Raw genomic sequence first — 25,234 nt, forward strand, 5'->3', positions numbered from 1 at the left:
TTATATATTTTAAAATCTAATTTAATACTGCCATTGAAACAAATTCATATTGATCACAGTTGACGAATTCGTCTCTGTGATCCATCCTAACGAAAATCTAACAACCATTATTTCAAAAGTATCCCAAATTAAGGGTTTAACAAGTCTAAGGAACGCGTAATCTTAAGAAAAACAATTATATTTTTCCACTCATTCCCCCCAATTAGCCTTATAAATACCTGGTTCTGGTATGCCCAAATCATATCAATCTTATTTCAATTTCTCATATCATACAACATTCCGCAGCGGTTGGAAATGAAAACATCCTCGACAATGATCAAAGCTTCCCTGAGCTGCATTTTATGGCTATCTATAATGGTTGCCATTAATGCATCAGACCCAGATCCTCTGCAGGATTTCTGTGTGGCTGATACTACTCAAGCTAATGTGAAGATCAACGGTTTTGTGTGCAAAGACCCAAAGGCAGTGAACGCATCTGATTTCTTGTTTAGGGGACTATCTAATACACTCTCAACCAACAACAATTTAGGGTTCAATATCACTGCAGGTAATGTGGTGAATTTCCCAGGAGTAAACACACTGGGCATATCAATGAACCGTGGAGAATTTGCCCCTGGTGGTTTGAATCCCCCTCATATTCATCCTCGTGCTACTGAGATCATATTTGTAATGGAGGGCACTATTTTGGTTGGTTTTATCAGCACAGATAATGTGTTGTTCTCACAAAGGTTGGAGAAGGGAGATGTGTTTGTAATTCCAAGGGGCTTGGTGCATTTTCAGCAGAACGTGGGGGCATCATATGCTAGTACAATTACTGCTTTTAACAGCCAGCTGCCTGGCGTTCAAGTGATTGCATCTGCCCTGTTCGGAGCCAATCCTTCCATTCCACAAGATGTGTTGACCAAGGCATTTAATGTCAATGATCAACAGATCAAGGAATTAATTTCCGGGCAAGCCTCTGCACCTGCACCTGCACCAGTTGGGCATTAATATGTAGGTCATTCTGTTCGTAGAGGATGCTATATTGACCCTCTTAGGCTGTTTTTACTGTGCTCGGATTATTTCTTTCTTATCAATTGTTTTAAAGCTGTGATCAATAAAAGCCTCATGCTTGTTGAGGTTGAACCGATAAAATACCTATATTCATCCTCCTTGAGGGTGAACTGAATTGAAATTAAGACATTAATTCTTTTGAATAATATTATTTTTCGTCTTAAGTAATTTATACTATGTACAGATACTATAAACTTTCTTATAATCGTCAATGTTTGTACTAAACACCGCAAATGTTTTTGAAGCATTTATATGTATGACTAGCTGCAACTAAGAACATGTTTTTCAAAATAGGAGTAAAGATTTCAAAATGAGGTCATTTCAATTTTCTTATCTTTATCGGACAAGTCGCGTCTTTTTCCTATCTTTTTCGGACAACTCACATGGCCCTCTATGTTGGCACCTGTGAAGCCCAATAACCGTATCCGTTTTGTTGGCAGTAACCGCTACCTCTTAATCTTCTATCGAGCCCTCACCTTCCACCTTCCTTCGTGTGATGTTTTTTATGTTCTGTTTCCTTTGGAGACTGTGGATAATATATATAGACTTATTCGGTGATGCACAGAGTTGCTGTTGTTGTATGTACTTTGTATGTACTGAAACAGATCTAATAAAAAGAGAATCCCCTGCTTTTGAGAGTGGGTGTAGTCATCCTCACGAACTACTATAATTCTCTATGTTCGTTGTGATTCTTTGTCTGGTGTATTTTTGGTTTTTAAATTTCTGCTACGTCTTATCAACAATTGGTTTCAGAGCTAGATTAAGAAGCTTGGTGCTGAAACAGTGTTTAGGAATTGGTTTCAGAGCTAGATTAAGAAGCTTGGTGCTGAAACAGTGTTTAGGAAATCGGTGAAGAATTTCGACAGCTATGGATGACATAGATAAATGGAAGATTGAGAAGTTCGTAGGCCAGAACTTTGTATTGTGGAAGGTTCAAATGGAATCGCAACTTTGTATTGTGGAAGGCTCAAATGGAATCGCTGCTGATTAAGCAGGATCTCTCACTCGCATTGCTTGGAAAAACTAAGGGAAAAGGTTCAATGTCGGACAAAGATTGGAAAAAAATGGATATGAAAGCAAGGGCAACTATTTTTCCCTCGCTGTCTAGCAACATGCTATTCAATGACAGAAGACAATGAAAGAGCTTTGGGATAACCTCTCCAACATGTACGAGATAGCATCAACATCACACAAGGTATTTATCATGAAAAAGTTATACAAATTGAAAGTGAGAGAAGGTGGGCCTTGGTCATCCAATTGATTTAAGTAGGTATTAATCTATATGATGAAATTAAAGCGATTCTTTTATTATGTTCTTTACCCAACAGCTGGGAAGGAGTGGTGATGGCAGTTAGCACTTTGGTGCTTGCCAAAAATAAATTAAACTTTGGTGATGTTGCAGCTACACTTCTAAATGAAGAGATGAAAAGAAAGAATTAAGAGCCCTCATTCAATGATGTCTTAACTAATGTAAGCATTGACAATAGGGGAAGAGGTCAAGAAAGAGGCAGAAATAATAACCGAAGGAGGTCTAAATCTGCTCCAAGGTCGAAGTCCAGGGGTAGAAATGGTGCTTGTTGGTTTTGTGTCAAACCGGATCACACAAAACAAAATTGTCGGAATTATAAAAAGGCATAAGACAAGCTAAGCAAGAATAAAGTAAATGTTGTAGATGATGGTGTTTTGGTTTTATTAGCAAGTGACACGACTGCATATTCTTAGGTGCTCGATTATGGTACTTCCTGTCATGCTTCTCCATGCCAGGGTTCCTTCATAAATTAGGAAGAAGGTACGTTTGGTTGCGTTTTTATTGGTGATAATAAAGAACGTGAAATCGTAGGAAAGGGTGATGTGATATTATCTTTGAAAAATGGAAATAAATGGATTTTGAAAGATGTGTGACATTCCAACTTTGAAACGAAATTTAATATCAGTGAGCCAACTTTATGCTCAAGGGTGTGATGTGAAATTTTCTTTAGATACTTGGAAGGTAACCAAGGGTGTTTTGGTGGTTGCAAAAGGCAAAAGATTGGGTAATCTTTATGTTTTAGGGTACAATAGTGGAGTGGGAGCTGCAATGACCGTTGTGGACAGCGATTCAAACCTTTAGCATAAGAGGCTCAGACACATGAGAAAAAGGGGTCTTGAAGTCATTTTTCAAAGGGGTCAACTTCCAAGCCTTAAATCCATTGATTGGAATTTAGTGAGCATTGAATTCATGACAAACCAAGGTCTATCAACTTCTTGTAGACTGATCATGACAAGAAGTCAACAACTTTGGAACTCATGCACTCAGACGTGTTTGGACCTATGGAGGTACCCTCTTTTGGATAGGCCAATTATTTTTTTCTCTTTTATTGACTATTGTACTTGAAAAGTGTAGGTCTTTATGACGAATAGAAAATCAAAAGTTTTTTCTAAATTCAAAATTTTTAAAGCCCCAGTTGAAAATCAAATTGGAAATAAAATCAAATGCTTACGAATTGATAATAAAGTAGAGATTTTTTCCTTGGAATTTGATAATTTTTATGCAGATAATGACATTAGAAGAATCAAAATAGTTCCTTTTACTCCACAAGAAAATGGTGTAGCCAAGAGGATGAATAGATCTATTTTAGAGAGGGCTCAATGGATTCTCTCTAATGCAGCTCGAAGAAAGGAATATTGGGTAGAGGTGCTTAACATAGAAGTCTACTTTATTGGGTAGAGGTGCTTAATATAGTAGTCTACTTAATTAATAGGAGTCCCTCATCCTGATTGGACTTTGATATTCCCAAAGAGAAATGGTTGGACAAACAAAATTTCTTATCATTTACAAGTTTTTGGCTATGAAGCGTTCGCTCATGTTCCTAAGGAAAAGTTTATAAAATTGGATTCTAAAATTAGACATTGTATATTTGTAGGCTATGGTGAAGATTAGTATGGTTTTTATTTGTTGGATCCTATCACCAAACAACTTGTTCATAGTAGGGATGTTGTGTTTAATGAGAACATTTTCCATCGTCTACTGCCCAAACAAATATAGACCAAAGAATATGTGGCTATATCTTTGTTTGACAATGCCAAAGCACTAAAGACCTCTATCTCTTCCATTTCACCCATTGGGAGTTCGCAGCCTCACACAGGGAGTTTACAGCTTCACACAGGGAGTTTGCAACCTCTCACATGTACTGCACAACCTACATATACAACACTACCTTGGAAGAGTGGTACGTAGCCTTCCCTACCTTTGGTGACTACCTCGCAACCTCCTAGCCTTCACCTATAGCCTTCCAACCTTCCCTCATAGCCTAAAGAGGATTATGTGTAATCTGCAAGACTTCACACACAACTATTACAGCCTAATGTGATGCATACTGAAGGCTTAACTTCAATGCAGCCTGTATTTGGCTCATCATTGCCACAAGTCGATATATAGAGGCAAAGTATCAGCAGTTGTTTGCAAGAATAGGGGATTTTTGATTTGAAAAGTAAATGTATTGGAGAAAATTTACAATTTGGTTAGAGTATATTCAATGTTAGTTCAAAAGAATGAATTTGGTAGATACATATTTGTAGCAAGGAGAAAATTCCCAATTAAGGAGGTCTACTTGTGAGAGAAGGTGTCTAACAAAATATGAAGACTATGAGATATTGCTTTCCAATCAGTTAAAACCATGACATTTAAATAGGCTTGCAAAGATGAAAACTCAATCAAATGCATCCAGAAGCAATACATGAAGAAATGGAGCCATTGATAACAAATGAAGTTGGGATTTGGTTACCAAATAGAAAACCTCTAAACTATAAATGGGTGTATCAACTAAAAGAAGAAGATGGAGGTCATTAACATTATAGAGATAGATTGGTAATTAAAGGTTTTGATAAAAAAAAGAGATTAATTTCAATGAAATTTGTTCGCCAGTTTTGAAGATGACAACAATTTATGCTATGTTAGGCATGGAAACCATTTGGGACCTTGATTTTGAGCAACTTGATGTCGAAACAATGTTTCTTTATGGGGATATTAATGATGATTTGTATATCGAGTAGCCTAAAGGTTTTGCTGAATAGGGTCAAGAGTATTTATATTGTAGATTGAAGCAGAGTTTGTATAGGCTTAAGCAAGGCTCGAGGCAGTGGTATCTCAAATATGATAGCACATTTATTATAAGAAGCTTTCTAATAATGAGTTTGTTATTCTTTTACTTTATGTTGATGATATGTTATTTTCTAGCACTAGTGTGAGCATTGTTCATGAATTAAAGCAACATTTAGCTCAATGCTTTGCCATGAAATATTTAGGGGTAGTGAAGAGGATTCTTGGGATGGAAATAATTATAGATAGAAATAAGAGAGAAATTAGATTATCTCAAGAAAAATATATTGCCAAAATCTTGGACAGGTTCAATATGACGAATGCCAAATCTATTAGTATACCCTTGGCTAATCATTTTCACTTATCTTGAACTATGTGTCCTAAAACTAAAAAAGAGGAAGAACAAATGAAGGGTTTTTTGGATATTGCTCATGTAATGGGAGTTGTGAGCATATTTATGAGTAATCCAGGTAAATCTCATTGTAAGCAGTTCAGTTGATTTTATGATACTTGGAAGGTACCTTGGATCATATTCTATGTTTTGGGGGCAAAGACACTCAGTTGTGATGTTATGTTGATTCCGATATGGCTGGCCATTTGGACAAACAAAGCTCTATTACAAGTTATGTTTTTACATTTGCCTGGCAACAATCAGTTGGGTTTCACATTTACATCAAGTAGTTTCGCTCTCATCTATTGAGGCAGAATACATTTCTCTCACTAAGGAGTAAAGGAGATGATATGGTTATAGTAGTTGTTAGGTGAATTGTGGTGTAAGCATTTTGTTTTCACCCTATTTTGTGGTAGCAACAACACTATTGACTTGGCCAGGAATTCCACTTTTCATAATAGAGCGAAGCATATAGAATTAAGGTATCATTTCATTCATCATGTTAATGATGAGTTTAAGCTGCAGGTAAAGAAGATTGACATGGAAGTTAATCCAACTAATGTGTTAACAAAAATAGTACCAAGAGAGAATTTTGAATTCTCTAGAGCTTCTCTCAGCCTTATCAGAATATTTCTCTGTGTGATATTCTTTATGCTCTGTTTTCTTTGGAGACTTGGATATATATTGACTTATTTGGTGATGCACAGAGTTTTTGTTGTTGTATGTACTAAAAAAATCTAATAAAAAGAGAATCCCTTTCTTTTGAGAGTGGATGTAGCCATCTTGGGAAACCACTATAATTTGTTGTGTTCTTTGTGATTCTTTGTCTGGTGTATTATTTTTTAATTTCTTCTATTTTTTATCAATAATGTACAAGTTAATATCAAGCTTGAGAAAGCATTTATGTGAAAAGTAAATCCTAATCTGAAGATAATTGAATCTTTGAGATCTTTCATCAAATCTATTAGAATAGTATATAAATCCTTCATTTTTCAAATGAAATTATTATTGTCTACTTTTAACACCTCCTTAATTTAACCTTGATCTATCTCTAATCTGATTAGATTTAATAAAATTAAAAAATGTTAAGAGTTATAAAGAACGAAGTGTAAAAAATGAATGGATGATTATATTAATTCTTAATATTGATTTTGAATGATTTAATGAAATCTAATATCTTATTATATGATAGTTAGTATTCACATAATGATCAACATCACAAGTATGATATCCCAAGGAGAATTAAAATAAATAGTTTCAAGTTAAAAGTGTTGAACCACCATATTTCATAAATAGATTTTATTCTAATATCTAAAACAAAGAACATTTAATATTTCACTAATTTATTCATATTAAAGATCATAAAAAGTAACGATATATTATAGGCAAGATCAGAAACAAAGAAAGAAATATAGAATGATCCTTTGATTGATTTCAAAATCATTCACAAAAATCTCTAGTTATATTCCCCACACTAAAAACCAATAATTTCTTGTAAAGATATATGAAGAGTATGATAAACTTTTTTTAATTTGTTTTTGAAATAACATGGAGTGGATTATTCCATAAGGGGACCCTATGCAAAGGTTTTATTCAATTTCTGCATATTTAATATAATTACATCCTTTTGCATGAACAAACCTTGTGTTGTGTGTGGCACATAATTTATATAGTCTTATTATCTTCATTATATGTATGAATCTTATGATTTTACTTTCTAATAAGTGTGATTTTTTATGATATCCTTGCGTTACATGTTAGCTTATATATTAGTATTAATTTTTTTTTTAATCAAAAACTCTTATCCATTAATTTACAATATATATAATTTATTATAGATTGAAATTTGATATTCCTGAAGTCATTTCTAAATTAACAAGATAGAATTCATTATCGATTAGAAATGTTCATAATAGCCACATAATTTACACAGCATTGAGTTAAACACCAAAAAGCAAGAAACAAAATCTAATCGCAACAGAGCAATCCCTAAAATGTATTTATATGCACTTTCTAGAATTTAAAACTTACCATTTTTGTAAAGTCACACATGTTTTAGGGGCTTGATTGTACAAAAGTATATAGAACTTTACAATGATAACTTGAATTATATGACTAGTTTCATTCAATTGGTCTACATGATTTAGTAAAAAATCTATTTGAAAAGGGGCATCTTATATTTAATGACTTTAGTTAAAAAAAATATTAATGAAATGACTTCAATGCTTCAAAGACATTGAAAGAGCTAAAAAAGGTGTATGAAATATTTGCTTCAATGTACTATTTATTCATCTTTAATTTAACTCAATGTTTTATATTAATGAAAAATTTACTTTATATTGTAATCATTTATTTACCTTATATTGATATAAAACTAACAAGTATTCATAGAAACAATATTCATAGATGTATTGTAAAAATATAATTTATTTTGTAATAAATAAATTAAGGAAAACATATCTCAAATAATATAATAATTATGTTAAGTTAAAAATTCTATTTTAAAAAATCCCAATCTACATTATGTAGATAAATAACTTGAGAAACGAGAAGAAATGATTTATGAGAAATTGAATTTAAACAGATTGATACATCCATTCAACATTTAGAATGACACATTATAGATAAATATTTATCATTAACAATTTTATTTTAAAGATATAAACATTATATTATTTAAAAATACTATCATTATAAAAATATAGAAGAATCTAAAAAAAATTTAAAAACCTTAAACTAAAATTTCTTATAAAATTTCAAAATCTAAACAATATACATTTTAGCTCTAAATCAGTTTGAACAAATTTTTGGTTTTCATCCAAGTTTAACCCTTAATATATGATGAAGTTAAACATTATCCAGGAGTGATGAATGATCCCACTATAGTACAAAATTTTTGGTTTTCATCCAAGTTTAACAATTCACAGACCAGCAAAAATCTCCTGTGAGATTCTCTGTAGAATGAAATTGGGTTGGCATCACGTACCCTCGAGAGAAAGGCAAATAATAGCTTGCTAATATGGGCTTTCCCCATGCATGATCAATCTCATACAAGGGAAAACGCAGCCCAGAAGACACCACAAATATTGTTTCATCTCCTTTTACAAAATCCTTGGGAACCACAATTGATGGGTTGGACATCTCTACAAAATCTACTAAACTTTGAAAATACTCTTCATTTGCTGCCCTATATATTGCATCATGAACTAGGTTTGCCGCCCAACTATGTCGTTCCTCCTTGATGGCACCAGCATTAGCTGCAACAAAAGTTGTTGATAGAACATTTCCAAAGTAGTTTGCAGGCATTTCCATCTTCTTTAGATGAGAGCGACCATCTATAGAAATGCGTATATTACAATTTATTGTGTCGTTTATCTCTTGGCATTGTATTAACAGTTTCAAAAATAAGCAGAAAAAGCTTCTAATTTGCTATAATTGTTGCCATGTTTGTTTGCACTGAGATAATAGATTCTACTAGCTTTGGCAGGCTCAGGCAGGTCTGGAATTTGACAGGCAAAATGATCATTTTTTCACTTTTGAATCGTATTTGACAACTTAAAAAATTAGTAGAACGTATGCATTGACATGCTATATTTTTCTAAAACCGTATATATGACAATTCAAATTATAAATAAACCGTAAAAAAATATAGTAGGTAATATATATACTAGTTTAGAATGTTTATTATAAAAATACAAATTTATTTAGAATATTTTGAAATGGAAGGATGTAGTTGTTTCTAATTTTATAATATTTTAATATGATTTTTTTAGAATAGTTCTATTTTTTTCATATGAATTTAGAAACTTGTCATAATTGAAATGATAGAATATAATTGATAAACTATTTTAATGAATTTTTACAATATATTCTATTTTTTTATATATGAATTTGGAAACTTAGTCAATTTAATTTTTTAAATATATTTAATAAGATTGTTAATGTTAATATATAATATATATTAGTGTATTAATTTAGAAACTTATTTAGTAAATTTAAGATTTTTGCATATATTACTAATTTATCATTATTTTCTTAGAAAGACAATGATTTTCATTTCTTCCCAAGAAAGATGTGCATTGCATTTTGGTGTGGCTTCAATCTTCTACTTTTATATTTTTTGACAGTTAATATTTTTCTTAAAACGTCAAATGAAAGACATTGAAATGACTAAACCGTCATCAAAAATTCATATGACAGGTAGGGGTGACCGTCAAATTCCAGGCCTGGGCTCAGGGATTTGTTTGATGGGTTTTGGTAAAGGCTACAATTTCATATACATTTTGTTGATTTCAGAACAACAATTCGGAGGATCTCTAGGGATTAGAATGGAGCGCAAAAGCTTGGAGTTGTGGATTTGATTGTTTCATTTCTAGAAATATTAGACCAGTGTGTAAAAAACATGTTGGCAGAGGATGCATCTGCAATGGTGTGATCGAATGTGCAGTCCACAACCAGTGATAACTTTAAGAAACGTCTTCTCAAAAAGTTGTATAAAATCTTGGCGAATATTTAATATTTTTTAAAAATAATTATTATTTTAATTGATGAATCTTTCTTTTTGGAAAATCTTGGAAAATAATAAGAGTGTGCATTAATTACTATTGCAAATTCTTTCATTTAACCCTGAAGGTGGAAATCATACTTTAAGGGGTAGAATCTACTTTATTTAGTTAGCCCTCTTTACAATTTACTTCATAGAATACAATGAAGGTCATTATATTATATTTTAAATCAATAGTGGCAACTAAAGATTGTTGATATAACCCTAAAGTAACTAGTAATTATGATATATTATTGATGAATTAATTTAAATTTTTACAATAAATTATAAATATTAAGGAATATGATCCAATCATGTATCGAATATTGTGACGAATCTTTGACTTAAAAAAGCTAAAAAAAAATTTCTCATATAACACTAAAATAAAAAAATTATAAAAATACTCGTACCTACAGGTTCAATCTCTGAATCTAAACTAATGAAGATTAATTACCCTTCAAAACACTCAACCCGAGTGACTCAAACCCTCATAGAAAACTAAAGAAAAGCAAGATATATTTATAGCAAACTGAAGAAAAGATAGATATAATAATCCTCTAAAAGAACTAAACTTTCAACGAAAGTTCCGATTAACAAAACTGCATGTTTGTGGATTTATAGACTTCAGAAAACTGTCGTAATAAAAAAACCAACGATATATTTTGACACGTGGCACGTTATTACAAATTTCGAAGATGTTTTGTCAAAGATGGCGTGTTGCCGTTAATCGCGGGATTTTGACACGTGGCACGTTGTAGTTAACGCTCTCGCCGTGTAAAGTCTTGCCACGACTGGAATCTCAAAATTTTTCTATTGGAATGGGTTTGACTAAGTATTCTTCGTACGAAACGACATTAACGAATAAATATTCGAATTAAATTTTTATTTTAATGTTTAGGATTTGTCATCTAAATGCTATATTTATATAAAATCTGTCTTATAATTACTTTGAGGTTATATTGAATTATTCTCACTAGAAATATTTAATGATAGTTTCAACAAGGAAATAAAAGTGTTTTTCACACTATGTACAATGATAGAGTAGTTAAATAAGAATTAAACCTTTTTATGTATTAGGAAATAACTCAGTTGGTGATGGGAAGATAACCATTCATAGAAAATGTATGCAACATGGATAAAAATGTATAATAAATAGGGGTATTTGCATTTCAATTGTTCATCATGCTTTGACAATTAGCATCTTATTTAGTAAATGATGCATTTTTTGAATGTTTAGTGGTTCTCCAATAGTATAACAAATTTTTCTCTAATTTTGGCTTTTGTGGCATAGTTAGAATCAACCTCATCACACTCCAATAGGTTCAACTACCTCAATGATTTTGGTTTGAAAAAAATGGAATCATATCTTATAATAGGCTTAAAACCACTTAATTTTTATTGGATGTGAAAAGTGAAAAGTAAATGTAAATAGAAACATGAGTCCCGTGACTTCATTTTGGAGCTTGTGTGCTCACTTTTATTTATAAGAGACTTTATGTTAGTTTGTAAACATTTCTAAATCTGGAGATTGCAATTTTAGATGGGTAGGTTAGTTATTTTGGTAATGTTTATGTTGGTGTAAATAATTATTCATCTTGGGTGTTTGTGCCACATTGGGATAGTGTGTGTAGGAGAAATTCCACCTTTTATGGTGTTGATCTTGTTACTACTTTATCATATCCACTTATTTGGAGTGATAATTCCACCTTTGATGGGTGATCCACCTCATGTGGAATATTTTATTGTTTCTCCTACCTACCCACACCTATTTCCTACCTACCCTTATCTCTTATTGAGCCACATGTCATGTTTCTGTGCTCACATTATCCATATAGTCTTGCCTATATATACAAGCTCATATTCATTGTAAACAACAACTATTCAACAACGTTTGATGATCCAGTTGATCACATTTTGCATCTTGATAGAGTACAGTTTATTCCTACCATCTATTTTGTTCTCTCTTATTTGTGCTTTCGATTGCCTCTAGATCTTTTTTGTTTTGTTTTGTTCCTACTGGTCTTTTAGTTTTTCTACTAGTTTTTAGTGTCCCTGCTGGGTTTTTGTAATGGGTTAGTGGGGGGTCTTCTGGCTAACTACGCATCCCTCATGCACCCCAACTGTCGTTATGCAGATATGTATTGGTACGGGCCTATCTCATTTTTATTACTCAAAATAGATAGCTAACCTCACTTGTAAATATAAGATTATTGTATTGAGGGATGAACTACCAAAATAGACCATCTAGATGAAAAACTCAATTATATTATTTTATTTTGCAGTTGCCATTTTTCATCCATACATGTTCATTAAGGAAATCAATTCACAAAATTTATTCTATATTTCTCAAGATAATTTCACTGCAATAATAATAATAATAGAGCTAAATTCCATAAAGTGTAGCAAATAACAAGAACAATTATAGTTGTTATTATGTAGCCTTGATTGACATTCAGTTCCTTTTTTATTTAAAGTTTGATCTCTTTATCAAAATAGATTAATACTTCAAATATAAAGAAAGTTAAAGACTTTTACTGCTACATGATAATAGCTACAATGATCTTGTAATTAGGTAAATTGGGGGTAATATAGGTTTAATATTTTCTTGATTGAAATTATCTCTAGAAATATAAAATTTAACTTATTAATATACTTATTTAGTAAAAATGCATGAAAGAAGCTAAAGACAATGTAGAATTTTGAAAAATGACTCACTCAACAATAAATTATCTTTTCTTGGTAGCGTTCTCATCAATATAACCAAACAAAATAGCATGCCAAACCTTTTTAAAAAGTAAAAATATCTACTTTTTAACTTAATTATCAACTCTCTCTATAATTACACTTTCTTATATTTTAAAATTAACACTACAATTGATTTAATGTTTGCATGTTAAATTGTCTTGTTATCAATGACAAAGTTTGTTATAACAACAGTAGGTATGCATGCTAATAGATGGATAGTTTTTGATAATAAAGATGCCAAAACAAGGGGGTTGACTCGGAATACACAATAAGCCTCAAAGAGAGAAGAACCAACACACACACAACTACCAAACGACAGTCAGCTAGTCCCTATCTTAGTCATCAAAAACAAAAGCCACCTGCAGCTATAGAATAACCCAATATTGATAACAATCTCATCCATATAGAAACTTAAACAACAGATAATCAAAAAGAAACTAGCCTTAGACCATCTATCCTTAGAGATAAGCATATTGTTCATACTATAAAAACTAAAGAAAGTAGAAAGAGTCTTGACAAGCCTCATATGGCTGATAAAGAAATTAAACTTAACAGAGATCCAGCCGATCCTGAGACTAAAACTATAACAAAAAAGGAAAGCATCAACCATTAATCATTTTTTCCAGCTCCGATGTGCTTGAAGAGCAGTAGCCTGGTCCAATCTTCATCTAGGAATTCAAATAGTTCCTTCATGGTGTCACCTTCCAGCCCACCCTATTTTAATTTTTCTTGTTGCAGTAGGCACATTGAAGTGGCCGAGGAGTGCATGAATTTAATAGAAAATTTCACAATTTTGCTGACATGGGAATCCAGATAGTTCAGCTTCTTCTTCACACTGTTCAGGTCCTCAGAGATAGTATTACATCCCGCACAATGCACCACCTCATCCTTCTCTCCACCTTCAATAGCAGTATCACTACCCTCAGACTTTCTCCCATCCTCCTCAGAGATTTGATTATGTGGGGGGGAAGTGGCAGAAGAAGGGGAGGTTTTCTTATTATCATCCTTAAGAGTCTCAGAGTTAGGGGAGTTGGTATCCATCTTGGAAGACTCTGAGCCCTCCGTGGCCTCCATATCATCCTCAGCCTTATCACTTTCTGCCTTCTCAGAATCTTCCTCACCCTCATTGGCATAGTTCTTCCTCACAACAATTTGTCTCATACAGGGTTCGCCAGCAAATCTGTTGGACCTCCGAGGGGTCACACTATCCTCCGTGTCAAACTCAACTAATAGGATCTTAGGTTCTTTCTTGGATTTCTTGGAGGTAGCTTTAGCAGTGGAAGGATTGCTTTTGTTTTTCTCCCCAATTTTGGGGAAAATGAGAGGGGCATGTTCAGAAGATTGACAAGGCGTAATAGGCTTTTTTGAGGTCTTTTTATTACCCTTTTTAGTACCAACAAGGGGGTCGTGAAGGGAGGGAGTGGGTTGAATAGAGATGGGTTTAGGCGGACACGGGGCCCTGTGGAAATTGTAGAGCCAAAAAATTAAACCCTAAGGGAGGATGGTGAAATTGTTGTCCTGACTCATGCAATGATGAACCTCTTTGACAGTGGATTCTAAGACATGAAGTAAAAATAACGAAAAAGGAAATAGTATCATGGTTGCGAAAACGATTGAGGAACCAAAAGTGGTAATAATAGAAAAATTCATATCTTCCCTCAAGGGTAAAATATTTCATAATAATTTTACACACCTAGTCCCGCAGATAAGGTAGGCACTCTCTATTGAAACCCACATGCATCTTAACTGGCTCCTCACCCTTTTTATAGAATCCGTTCATACTGGTCTCATACGTGACCCTATTGTTTTTCATCCACTTCCTTCCCTCAGTTGAAAGACCCATAGCCAAGGCAATGCCATCTTCATTAATTTCAAACAAAATATCCCCCATAATAACTCTCATGTCATTCCAGTTGCTGACAAACTACATGGAGAGGTTTTAATCAAACCTAGTCATGGCTTCCATGAACGGGATAATGGCCCCTTCCTTGACATACATCCAAACACATGGGTCATTGCAGAAGCAGTCATCAATAATGTTTGGCTCAACCCAGACTAAATCCTCCCCATATCAGCTTCCTCCAAAGTAAAGTTGGTAAGCAGCACGGAACAGGTAATGGTTATGCAAAGGGAAAAACCAAAGTGAAAGATAAGAATGATCGACAAAAAATTAGCCAAAGTGTGGTGAAAGATGCAATAATTATCTTTTATGGTGTTTCCCAAGGCATGTGTCTGCCAGCTTTGATAAGCATGCGAAAGGACACCTCTTCACTCGTTCGCCAACTTGCAAAGATCTTTATTATGGAGAAATCTTAAGTTCTCGTTATAGTAATAAGTGGTGTACTTGCTATGGTCAATCAAGTTAATGATTAAAAGTTGAAGTTGCAATCCTTTGGTGACACAATTATCGGTGGTCGGACACGTCATCATCGGACTAGTGCGATTGAGAAAATGGGGACCACCAAAAGCCACCTTGGCATAGCCTGCCCAATACAAATTTGAATTTCTCTCCTGCAACTTGACATCGCAGACAAGCCAAAATGTCCACCCATAAAAAAGGATATAGAAAATCATTGGTTAGTATTGAAATTTTGGTCTCTCCCTATGAGGGATTTATGTCTATCAAAAAGTGATTCAAGGTGTCTCCAGCACCTCATACCTTTCATCTCAAGGCCCCCCGCAGCTAGAGAGTCCGCCACCAAATTTTCCTCTCTATAAATGTGTTGAATTTCAAATTCCTCAAGCCAAACTATCATAGACCATATGTCCTTGAGGTGTTGCTAATCATCCAGCTAATCCTTGACACACCTTTAGTCGCCTCAATAATCAGCTTAGAATCCCCTTTAATGATCAGTCTTTTAGCATTAATATCGAGAGCCAATTTAAGCCCCCAGAAGAGAACTAGGGATTCAGTTATGTTACTCAAGGCAGAGCCAAAATTCCCCGCATAGGCCAAAATCAGGTTGCCCAAGCTATCCCTTATAATTCCACCTCTCATCATAACTCCACTGCGAGCAGCGCCATCAAAGTTAAGTTTGAGCCATGAGGGGGATGGGGCCGACCATCTAGTGTTAAGCCTCTCCACTCTTTTAGAGTTGTCATATCAAAGGAAGTTGTCAGGAAAATTCCCTGTCCTAATCTAATTGTAATCCATCACTAGAGGGGTAGATTGTGGTTTTTTCCATTTGCAGACCAAAGTGTTCTTCCTGAGGAGATTTTTTGTTATGCCAACCACCGTGTTAACAAAGTTATTAGTCTCACGAAAGATCTAGTTGTTACTTTCCTTCTAGATATGCCAACAGATATGAGGAGGGATGAGTTTCCAAAACTGTCTAATCGGAAGGTGAGCAGAGGGGCACTTCCAGTTGCTGATAAACTGCTACAAGTCTTCCAAGAAGGTCCATACAATGTTGAATTTCTGTAAAACTTTGTGCTAGACCATAGAAGTGAAGGGGCAATGGATAAATAGATGATTTTTGCTTTCCTCAGCACAATTACACAAGACACACCGATTGGATAACAGGAAGCCTCTCCTTTTAAGGTTATCAATAGTTAGGATCTTCCCATGCAGAGCTATCCACCAAAACAAGTTAATTTTAGGGATAAGCTAAGAATTCCAAACTTCTCTCTAGCTGTTGCAGTCATTCACATGAGCGAATAGGAGATTATAGGCCAAATTTATAGTGGAAGACCCTGAGGGACTCATAGCCTAAACAAACTTATCAGCATGAGGGAATCGAGGAATCCTAACCTCCTCAAGAAGAGATTGTAACTCCCCCACCAAATGGCGCCAATGAGTATTATCTCCCAGACCATCAGCAAGCCACAACTAGCAGCGAGAGGGGGATATGTATTTCATCAAAAGAGGACCAAGCGAGTCCTTGAGGGTTCCCATGAGGAAATTGAAGTGGGAAAAGACTAGGGGTCTATCGCCAATCTAGTTGTCCTCCCAGAATCTAATATTCTAATCATTTCCCAACTTCCATTTAGACCCTATTTAAGCAGCTTCTAGTTTTTGACAATGTTGTTCCATATCTTTGAACCAGGTGGGAGATCATTAGAAGATAGAAGGGAATAGAAGGGGTTGTGATTAAAATACTTTGTCCAGATAATTTTGCACTAGTCAAATATGTCCTTCATAAGATTCCATCCAATTTTAGTTAGCAAAGCCTTGTTTAGGTCCAAAATTTGTCTGATCCCTAGGCCTCCCATGTACTAAGGTTTGTACACCACCTCCCAATTGACGAAGTTGAGTCTATAATTTTTCTCCATCCTCGTCCATAGAAAAATTCTTTGGATTTTCTCAAGTTTCTCAGCCATAGCAATGGATATCTTGAATAGCGATAGAAAATAGACCGGGACACCTTGAAGAAACGCCGATAGAAGTTGGAGTTTACCAACACTACTTAGGGTTTTTCCAATCCAGCCAACAATTTTCTTCTGCATTCTTTCTAAGATAGACTCCCAAAATTGGTGGGTGACCTATTTAATCATGAGGGGAAGACCCAAGTAGGAATTGAGAAGATTAGCAGCACAACATCCAAGGATTTGCATAAGTTTCCCTTGGAGATTTCTATCCATGTTGAAAAAATATTTTTTTCTCTTATTATAATTGATGTTGTCCTAGGGCTAGGGCGTAATCCTCCAACAGGGGTTTCTATTCTTTTTCTTCTATAATAGACGATTGGCTAAATGAGAAGGTGCCATCAATAAGTTGTTGCATAACCACCGGAAGAAGGGTAGAAGCTGCTTTCACCCTTGAGATTTTTCTATTCTTGATTAAGTGGGAAAAGTTTTTGCTCAAAACTTCTGCCACCATAATAAAGAAAATAACATGAGAGAGGGTCTCCCTGCCTTAGTCCCTTCCCAGGCTTGAAGAATCCTCAAGGGGTGCCATTGACAATCACCGAGTAGTGAACTCTTTCCACTACCACCTTGATAACATTGAGGAATCTTCCCTGGAAACCCATCTTGGATAGAATAGCTTACAAGAACTTCCAGTTAACTTTATCATAAGCCTTTGATATGTCAATTTTAAGAGCCATACCTCGGTTGCGACTCTTCTCCATGGAGTGGATGGTCTCATGGGTAGTTATGACCACATTGAGAATCTGCTTGCCCGGAACAAAACCCCTCTGAGAGGGGCTGATACATCTATCAAGAAGGGGTTTGATCCTATTGACAACAACTTTGGAGAAGATCTTATAGACTGAATTGCACGCGCTGATAGGGTGATAATCAGTCATAAACTTCGGGTCAGGAACTTTGGGAACCAAAATAATGAAAGTGTTATTCAATTTCTTCCGTAGGTTTCGAGTGCAAATGAAGTCCCTGGTAACTTTGATTAAGTCATACTTCATAGTTTCCTAGAACACCTGAAAGAAAGTCGGAGGGAAGCCATCAGATCCAGGGGTCTTAAAGGCAGCCATCGCAAAAACTGCCTCTTTCACTTCATCTTTAGGGATACGGCTCATTAGCAGCTCATTATTAGCATCATTTAGGATTTGGTGGATAAGACTGAGAAGCTTATCACTAATCTCAGAAGGTTCGCTTGCCCTGTCATTAGTGTAAGGATTAGCAAAGTATAGAGAAGCCCATTGACCGATCTCTCTATTCCCCACCAATTCTTCATTTTTCTTATTGAAAATGGAATGGATATTGTTTCTCCTTTTGTGCTTTGAAGCAGACCTGTGAAAGAAGGAGGTGTTCCTATCCCCCTCAGTTAACCACTAGATTATGGATCTTTGTTTCCAGTAGATTTCTTCAAGGCTCATGATTTCTCTCCATTTTTGTCTCCAACATTCCTCATCTTTATGGATATCCATTGAGGTGATCCCCTCCACAATGGTTCTTTGGAGGCGGTTGAAATTGGTTTTAACCTCCTTCTTTCTCTTGAAGATATCACCAAAGGAAGATTTACACCAGGCTCTGACCTCCCTTTTGAGTATCTCCAAATTTTTAGCTATTCTAAACATAGTAGAACCTTGAACAGAGGAGTTCCACCAATTTTTGATAGACTGTTTGAAGTTTGGGTGAGAGTGCCACATAATCTCATACCTAAGGGGTATGGGGCTTGAGACCGGCTTAACAACCCAAGAAAGGAGGACCGGGGAATGGTCAGAGATAGTGCGAGGGAGACACAAGAGCGAGGAATTGTTGCTAAGGTCCCACTTGGCAGAGATAAAAAAACCTATCCAACCTGACCTGAATCAGATTAGAGACTTTTCTGTTGTTAGACCAAGTGAAAGGATTCCCTTGAAGGTCAAGATCAAGTTGCTTGTTATTTCTAATGAAGTCAGAAAAGTCGAGCATGCTATCATTGTAATCAGTTCGACCTCCTAACTTCTCGGAGGGAAAAAGAGGGGTGTTAAAGTCACCAGATAACATGAACATTGCCTCCCTATTATTAGTCATGAAGGTAGTGATTTCCTCCTAGACCAAAGCTTGGCCATATCTAGTATTAGGAGCATAAATGTTGAAGAGGTACCATGAGAAGTTGTTCATAGTGAACCTAGTAGTAAGAAAGCTATGGGAAAGGACAACACTGTGCCCATCCAACTTGCTCTTATTCCAGAGAGTAGTAATTCCCCCTAAAGCACCCTCCACCTCACTGTAATGGGAGGCAGCACCTAATCATATACTATCCACAAGATTAGCAAAATTTTGATAGGTCATTTTCACCTCCTAGATTAGAATAATATCAACCTTATTGGTAACTATGCATTTCTTAAGAGCATATTGCTTCTAGGGGTTGTTTGAGCCCCTTAAGTTCCATGAAAGGAACTTTATTTCTTACCTTTTTGAGATGTCTCTAGAGTTAATTGTCATCCATTGGCGATTTCTCTGGCCATTACCTTAGTTTTGAGGCTCCTCTGAGAGGGTCTACCTGGTTTAGAGTTGTTTCCAACATCCACCTTCTTATTTCCTCTAATTTTTCTTTTGGGTTCTTGTGATTCCTCTTTCGCTTTATCCACAAGCAAAGATGGAGCAGAATGACTTCCATGAGAGAGAACAGTGATCTCCCCTATAGATCTAGTAGCAGAAGAAGAGGAGGTTGGATCCACGACATTCACTTTGGGAGGTGTGGACCCAGCCCCTGTGCACCATATACTTCCCCCGTTTTCTCCCATAGTATTGGGATTTAGCTGCTTGAGCACAAATGGAGTGGTCTCGTTGTACACTTTCTTCTCTCTGAAGCACTCTTCAGCTTTCAGTCCTTCTTGTTCTACCTTCCTCTAGGCAATCTCTCACTCTTCTAAGTCTGGGTCCAAGCATCTCCTCGAGGAGGGAGGTGTCTCCTTGGGGTCAGAGGTCTTCATCATATTAAGAATACCTTCTAAGAAGGGGTAACCCTCCTCAATAGTATCTTGAGGACCATCCCTTCCCTTCAAGTCCTTGGTCTGATCCTTAATATTGTGAGTAACCGGGGGATTGGGGGGGTAACATTTTGAGTTGCCTCCACATTGACAATACCCAGGGAGGACATCTTCTCCTTCAGTTTTTCCTTCAGAAGCGGAGGGGTCAGGAAGTCAGCTATTAGATGATCATGTTTTCCACACCTTTGACAATAAAGGGAGGCATTCTCGTAGGCAATAGACTGTGTCCATTCACCCCATTTAGATTTGAGAGCTATGAAGTTAGGGAGGGGGTTGTCAGTAGCCAGATTCACACATAGGCGAGCATAAACTAGTCTGGACTTCTGCATCGTCACATTGTCAGCAGCAACGAACTGGCCAAAAGAGTTGCCAATCCATCTAAAAATGGTGTCAGCACCTGTGGACTGAGTCATAATGTCCTCGGAAGACTGTATCCACCATACACTCTAATATATTTTAATATAATATATTTAATATTTTGTAAGTGCTAAGAAAATACACTCTATCCACCATAGTAGACTGAATCGTCCTAAGAAAACCTCCACTGTTCTATACTGTTACCTTTGTTATGCTGCATTGTCCTTGATGACAAAAAGGTTTTGGTGACTATATAGCTTTATCTCTATGAATAGTGGACAGGTGTAAGTAGATTAATTTTTGGTATTCATTGATAGTGAAACTTTTTGTGGAAGAGAAGAAGGTAGGTTCAGTGACCAGTGGTTCTTCAAATTTGCATTGTGGTATTTTTTGATTTAATAATCTACAGGTATGAATGCTTCAGATGGTAATATTTTATGGCTAATTTTGTGGGGATTTCTCGCAATTGTTTTAGCATCAAATTGTCAAATTGTTATTTTTGCAGTATGTTTTGTGAAACCGTGAGGGGTAAAAAGTAAAAAAGGAAGTGAAAGAAAAAAAGAAAGAAAGATAAAAGTGTTTTCTCTTGTCAAACCATGAAGGGTAAAAAGTAAAATGGAAGTGAAAGAAAAAAAAAAAATAGAAAGATAAAAGTGTTTACTCTTCTATTTTTTAAAAAATGAAAAAGATGGTCCCGAGTATTTTTCCAGTTATCAAAAATGCAAAGACTAAAAATATCTTTCTTGCTACTATATTCTTCCAAAGAAATAATCACAAGTAATTTTTTTTTGAAACAAAACTTGGGAAAAGGAAAGAAGTATTTCTAAAGAGATCCTATGCAGTACATTTATTTTGGTGATAAATTTTTATTAACTCCAACCTAAGTTAGGGTTTGGTAACCCTACTCAAGGATGAACACACAAAACAGTTTTATTCCGGTTGTGATTCAGTTCTATAAAACCCATATTACAGTTTGGGAACCTGATTTTGGAGCATGGTCAAGGAAGAAGTTTTGTTAGTTGGTTTTGCTTGATGAAGGATAGATCTCTTGAATATAACAGGGTGTAACAAAAAAAATAAAAAAATAGAGATGGCAGTGATAGACCATCTTTTGTATTAATCTTGTTCAGTGATTGACAAGTTGAGAGTTGCATAATATGATGCACTTCTGAATTTATCAGTGCTCGTAATTGGAGATATTTTCTTGATATCATTTGTGACATAGGGGTCGATGCTCCTTGAAGTTTGAGACTTCTAAATACAGTGTAAGGAGTGGGTGCTTCTTGAGATAATAAAATATTCTTTTATCGAGTGGTTTTTCTACCCCAAGAGGGTTTTCCACTCATGAAAATCTGTGTTGTGTGCTAATCCACTTTATGTGTTCCATTAGATTAATGCTCTGATACATTTATTTATGCTTCATTGTTGTTCTACAAAATTTTAATTCTTTATGCTGGTCACTTTGTTTTTTAATTAATTCTACCAGTCATAATTTGATGCTTTGACAAGTTCAATAAGAAGCATATCAAGATTACTCAATTATATATATTGTTTAATCAGAAATGCATTCTTCGATACAAGTTAGGGTGTCATATGTGTGTTAAAAGAGTTTTCCAAAGTAAGAAAAAATTAAAGAGAGTTAAATTGATTATTGACTCTGATTCACCCCCCCCTGTCAGAGTCAATCCACTTCCAACAAGTGGTATCAGAGCGTAGGGTCCCATCTTTTAGGTCTATCCTAGGGATTGTTCCTGGTCTTTTGGAAGTCTTGTCATGGCTTATTCACAAGAAGGTGCCTCTCTTTCAAGAGCTCCCCTCTTTGATGGCACAGATTATGTGTTTTGGAAGATCAGAATGGAAATGTACTTGATCTCTGTTGATGTAAATGTGTGGAACATTGTTATCACAAAATATGTTGTTCCTAATGCTATTCCTTCAGATCCTGATGCTAAATCTCAGTATGAGTTAAATGCTAGAGCAAAACATGCTCTCTTGTGTGGTCTTACCAAGGATGTGTTTGTTAAAGTTATGCATTGTGCATCTGCTCATGAAATATGGAGCAAGCTTGAAACTATTTATCAAGGTGATGAAAAGGTCAAAGAATCTAAAATTCTCACACTCAAGAATCAGTTTGAGTCATTGAGAATGAAAGAAGATGAGACTATTGCAAATTATTTTCTTAGAATTGATGAAGTTGTGAATTCAAGAAGGGGTCTTGGAGAAAATGTTGATGAAAAAGATGTTGTCAGAAAGGTTATTAGAACTTTACTTCCTAAATTTGAAACTAAGGTGTCAACTTTAGAAGAAAAGAAAAGCTTTTCAACTATGTCTCTTGACAGCCTATAAAGCATACTCACAGCCTATGAAATGAGGATAGGTAGTAATCCTTCTAGTTCTAAAGAAACTGCATTTAAAGTAGAAAAGAAGGAGGAACTAGATAGTGAGTCTGAACTTTCAGATGCTATAGAAGCTTTGCTAGTTAGAAAGTTAAAAAAGAAGTATAAGGGAAATTTACCCTTCAAATGTTTTAATTGCGGCAAAGATGGGCACTTTGCTGCTCAATGTCCCCTGAGTGATCAAAATAGTGAAGAAGAAAAACCAGAAAAAGTATTCAAAATGAAAAAATGGAACTCTAAAAAGAAATTCAATCCTTTTCAGAAAAAGAAGAGTCTTTTTATTAAAGAAGATTCTGAAAATGATTCAGATGACTCACCTTGTGAAGGTGATGAAACCTTGTTTATGGCTGCAATAGAAACTTCCTCAAAGAAAGATTTAAATAACATATCAGTAGATCAATCTGATGATTTAGATCAAGGTGAAATTGATCTTGAAGGAGAGTTACTGTGTGCTCTCAAAGAAATAAAAAGGTTTAAGAAACTTGTAGCTTCTCATGAAAGTGAAAAACAGATTTTACAAATTGAATTAAAAGATTCAAAGCAAACAGTTGAGGATCTGAAAGTCTTACTTGTTGATAGTGAATTGAAAGTTAACATTTTGGAACAGCAAAGTAGTTCTTTACATAAGCAGATTGAGCAGTATGAAAGTACCTTGCATTTGAATGAAATCTTAAGCAAACAAAAACTTTGATAGTGCTGAATCATCAAAACAAATTACTAAACTTGCAAACAAAAAACAATTTCAGGCCTACAATAGAATGACTCCTTTTAGGTTTGGGTTCTTTCATGGTTACTATTTTTACTGCAACAAGTTTGGCCATAAGGTTAACACTTGCAGATTTTTGCAACATAGAACTTCTATGTTTGGACATAATCAAGCCTCTGGTTTTCCAAATACTGTGAAGTGCATTAAGTGTAACTTCTTTGGACATACTTCTTCTCAATGCAAGTCAAAGGAAAAAATTCATAAGGTGTGGAAACCAAAGTTTGTCCCTAGTTCTGAACAGTCTATGATAGTGCAAACTGCATTTCTTTCAAGTAAAAAGTCATTGTGGGTGTTGGACAGTGGCTGTTCACACCATATGACAGGAGACAGAAATAAATTCCTTCATTTTGAAAACTTTGATGGAGGTTTTGTAAGATTTGGTGATAATTCAGGAGCCTTTGTCAGAGGTAAAGGCACATTACTGCTAAATGATGACACTCCTATTCATGATGTTTATTTTGTTGAAGGATTAAAACACAATTTGTTGAGTGTCAGTCAAATTTGTGACAGTGGTTATAATGTATCTTTTAGTTCTCAAGGTTGTGCTATCAAAAATAAATCTGGTAAAATTGTTGCTACTGGTTTGAGGACTATTGGGAATGTTTACAATTTACTTGACTCCACAGATTATGAAAATAATGTAGGTATGTGTCTTATGGGTCAAGTAGAAGAAAACTAGTTATGGCACAAGCGCTTGGGACATGTAAACTTTGATAATCTAGTTCGAATCAGCAAGAAGCAGAATGTCAGAGGTTTACCCATCTTGAGCAAACCATTAAATATTGTGTGCAAAGAGTGTTTGAAAGGTAAACAGACAAAAGTATCTTTTAAATCTAAAGAACACTCTTCTACTAGTCCTTTACAACTTGTTCATACAGATTTATGTGGTCCAACAAGGACACAATCCATCAATAGTGAAAAATACTTCATGCTCTTTGTGGATGATTATACAAGAATGGTATGGGTCACTTTTCTCAAACATAAATCTGAAGCATTTGACAGATTTAAATTTTTTAGGAAAATGGTTGAACGTGAAACTGATTTAAAACTTAAATGTTTAAGATCAGACAAGGGTGGTGAATTTACATCACAGGAATTTGTTGATTATTGTGAAAAACATGGCATTAAAAGACAGTATGCTACTGCTCGAACACCTCAACAAAATGGGGTGGTTGAGAGGAAAAACAGAACAGTCAAAGAGATGGCTCGCACAATGCTTAATGAGGCAAATTTGCCAGACAGATATTGGAAAGAAGCTGTTCACACAGCTGTTTATATTCTGAATCGTGTGCAAATTAGGGTAAAATCTGCTTTTACTCCTTATGAACTCTGGTATGGTAAAGCTGCTTCAATTAAGTATTTCAAGATTTTTGGGTGCAAGTGTTATATAAAAAGAGATGAAGAGAATCTAGGAAGCTTTGATGCTAAGACTGATGAGGGTATATTTCTTGAATATTCTACTCATAGCAAAGCTTATAGGTGTTTCAATAATAGATTGAACAAAATTGTTGAAATTGTTAATGTAAGAT

The 25,234-nt window shown here is 35.0% G+C and overlaps 1 protein-coding gene across 1 annotated transcript; it reads left to right on the plus strand.

Moving 5' to 3' along the window:
- The first annotated feature begins 275 nt into the window (after positions 1–275).
- On the plus strand, positions 276–990 carry LOC131028124 (germin-like protein 1-1). Its single transcript, XM_057958348.2, has one exon. The coding sequence runs from the start codon at positions 295–297 to the stop codon at positions 988–990; it is 696 nt and encodes a 231-aa protein (XP_057814331.2). The 5' UTR covers positions 276–294.
- The last annotated feature ends 24,244 nt before the right edge of the window (positions 991–25,234 follow it).

This window comes from Cryptomeria japonica, chromosome 4 (assembly GCF_030272615.1).
Source record: "Cryptomeria japonica chromosome 4, Sugi_1.0, whole genome shotgun sequence".
In the NCBI taxonomy this organism is placed as follows: Eukaryota; Viridiplantae; Streptophyta; class Pinopsida; order Cupressales; family Cupressaceae; genus Cryptomeria; species Cryptomeria japonica.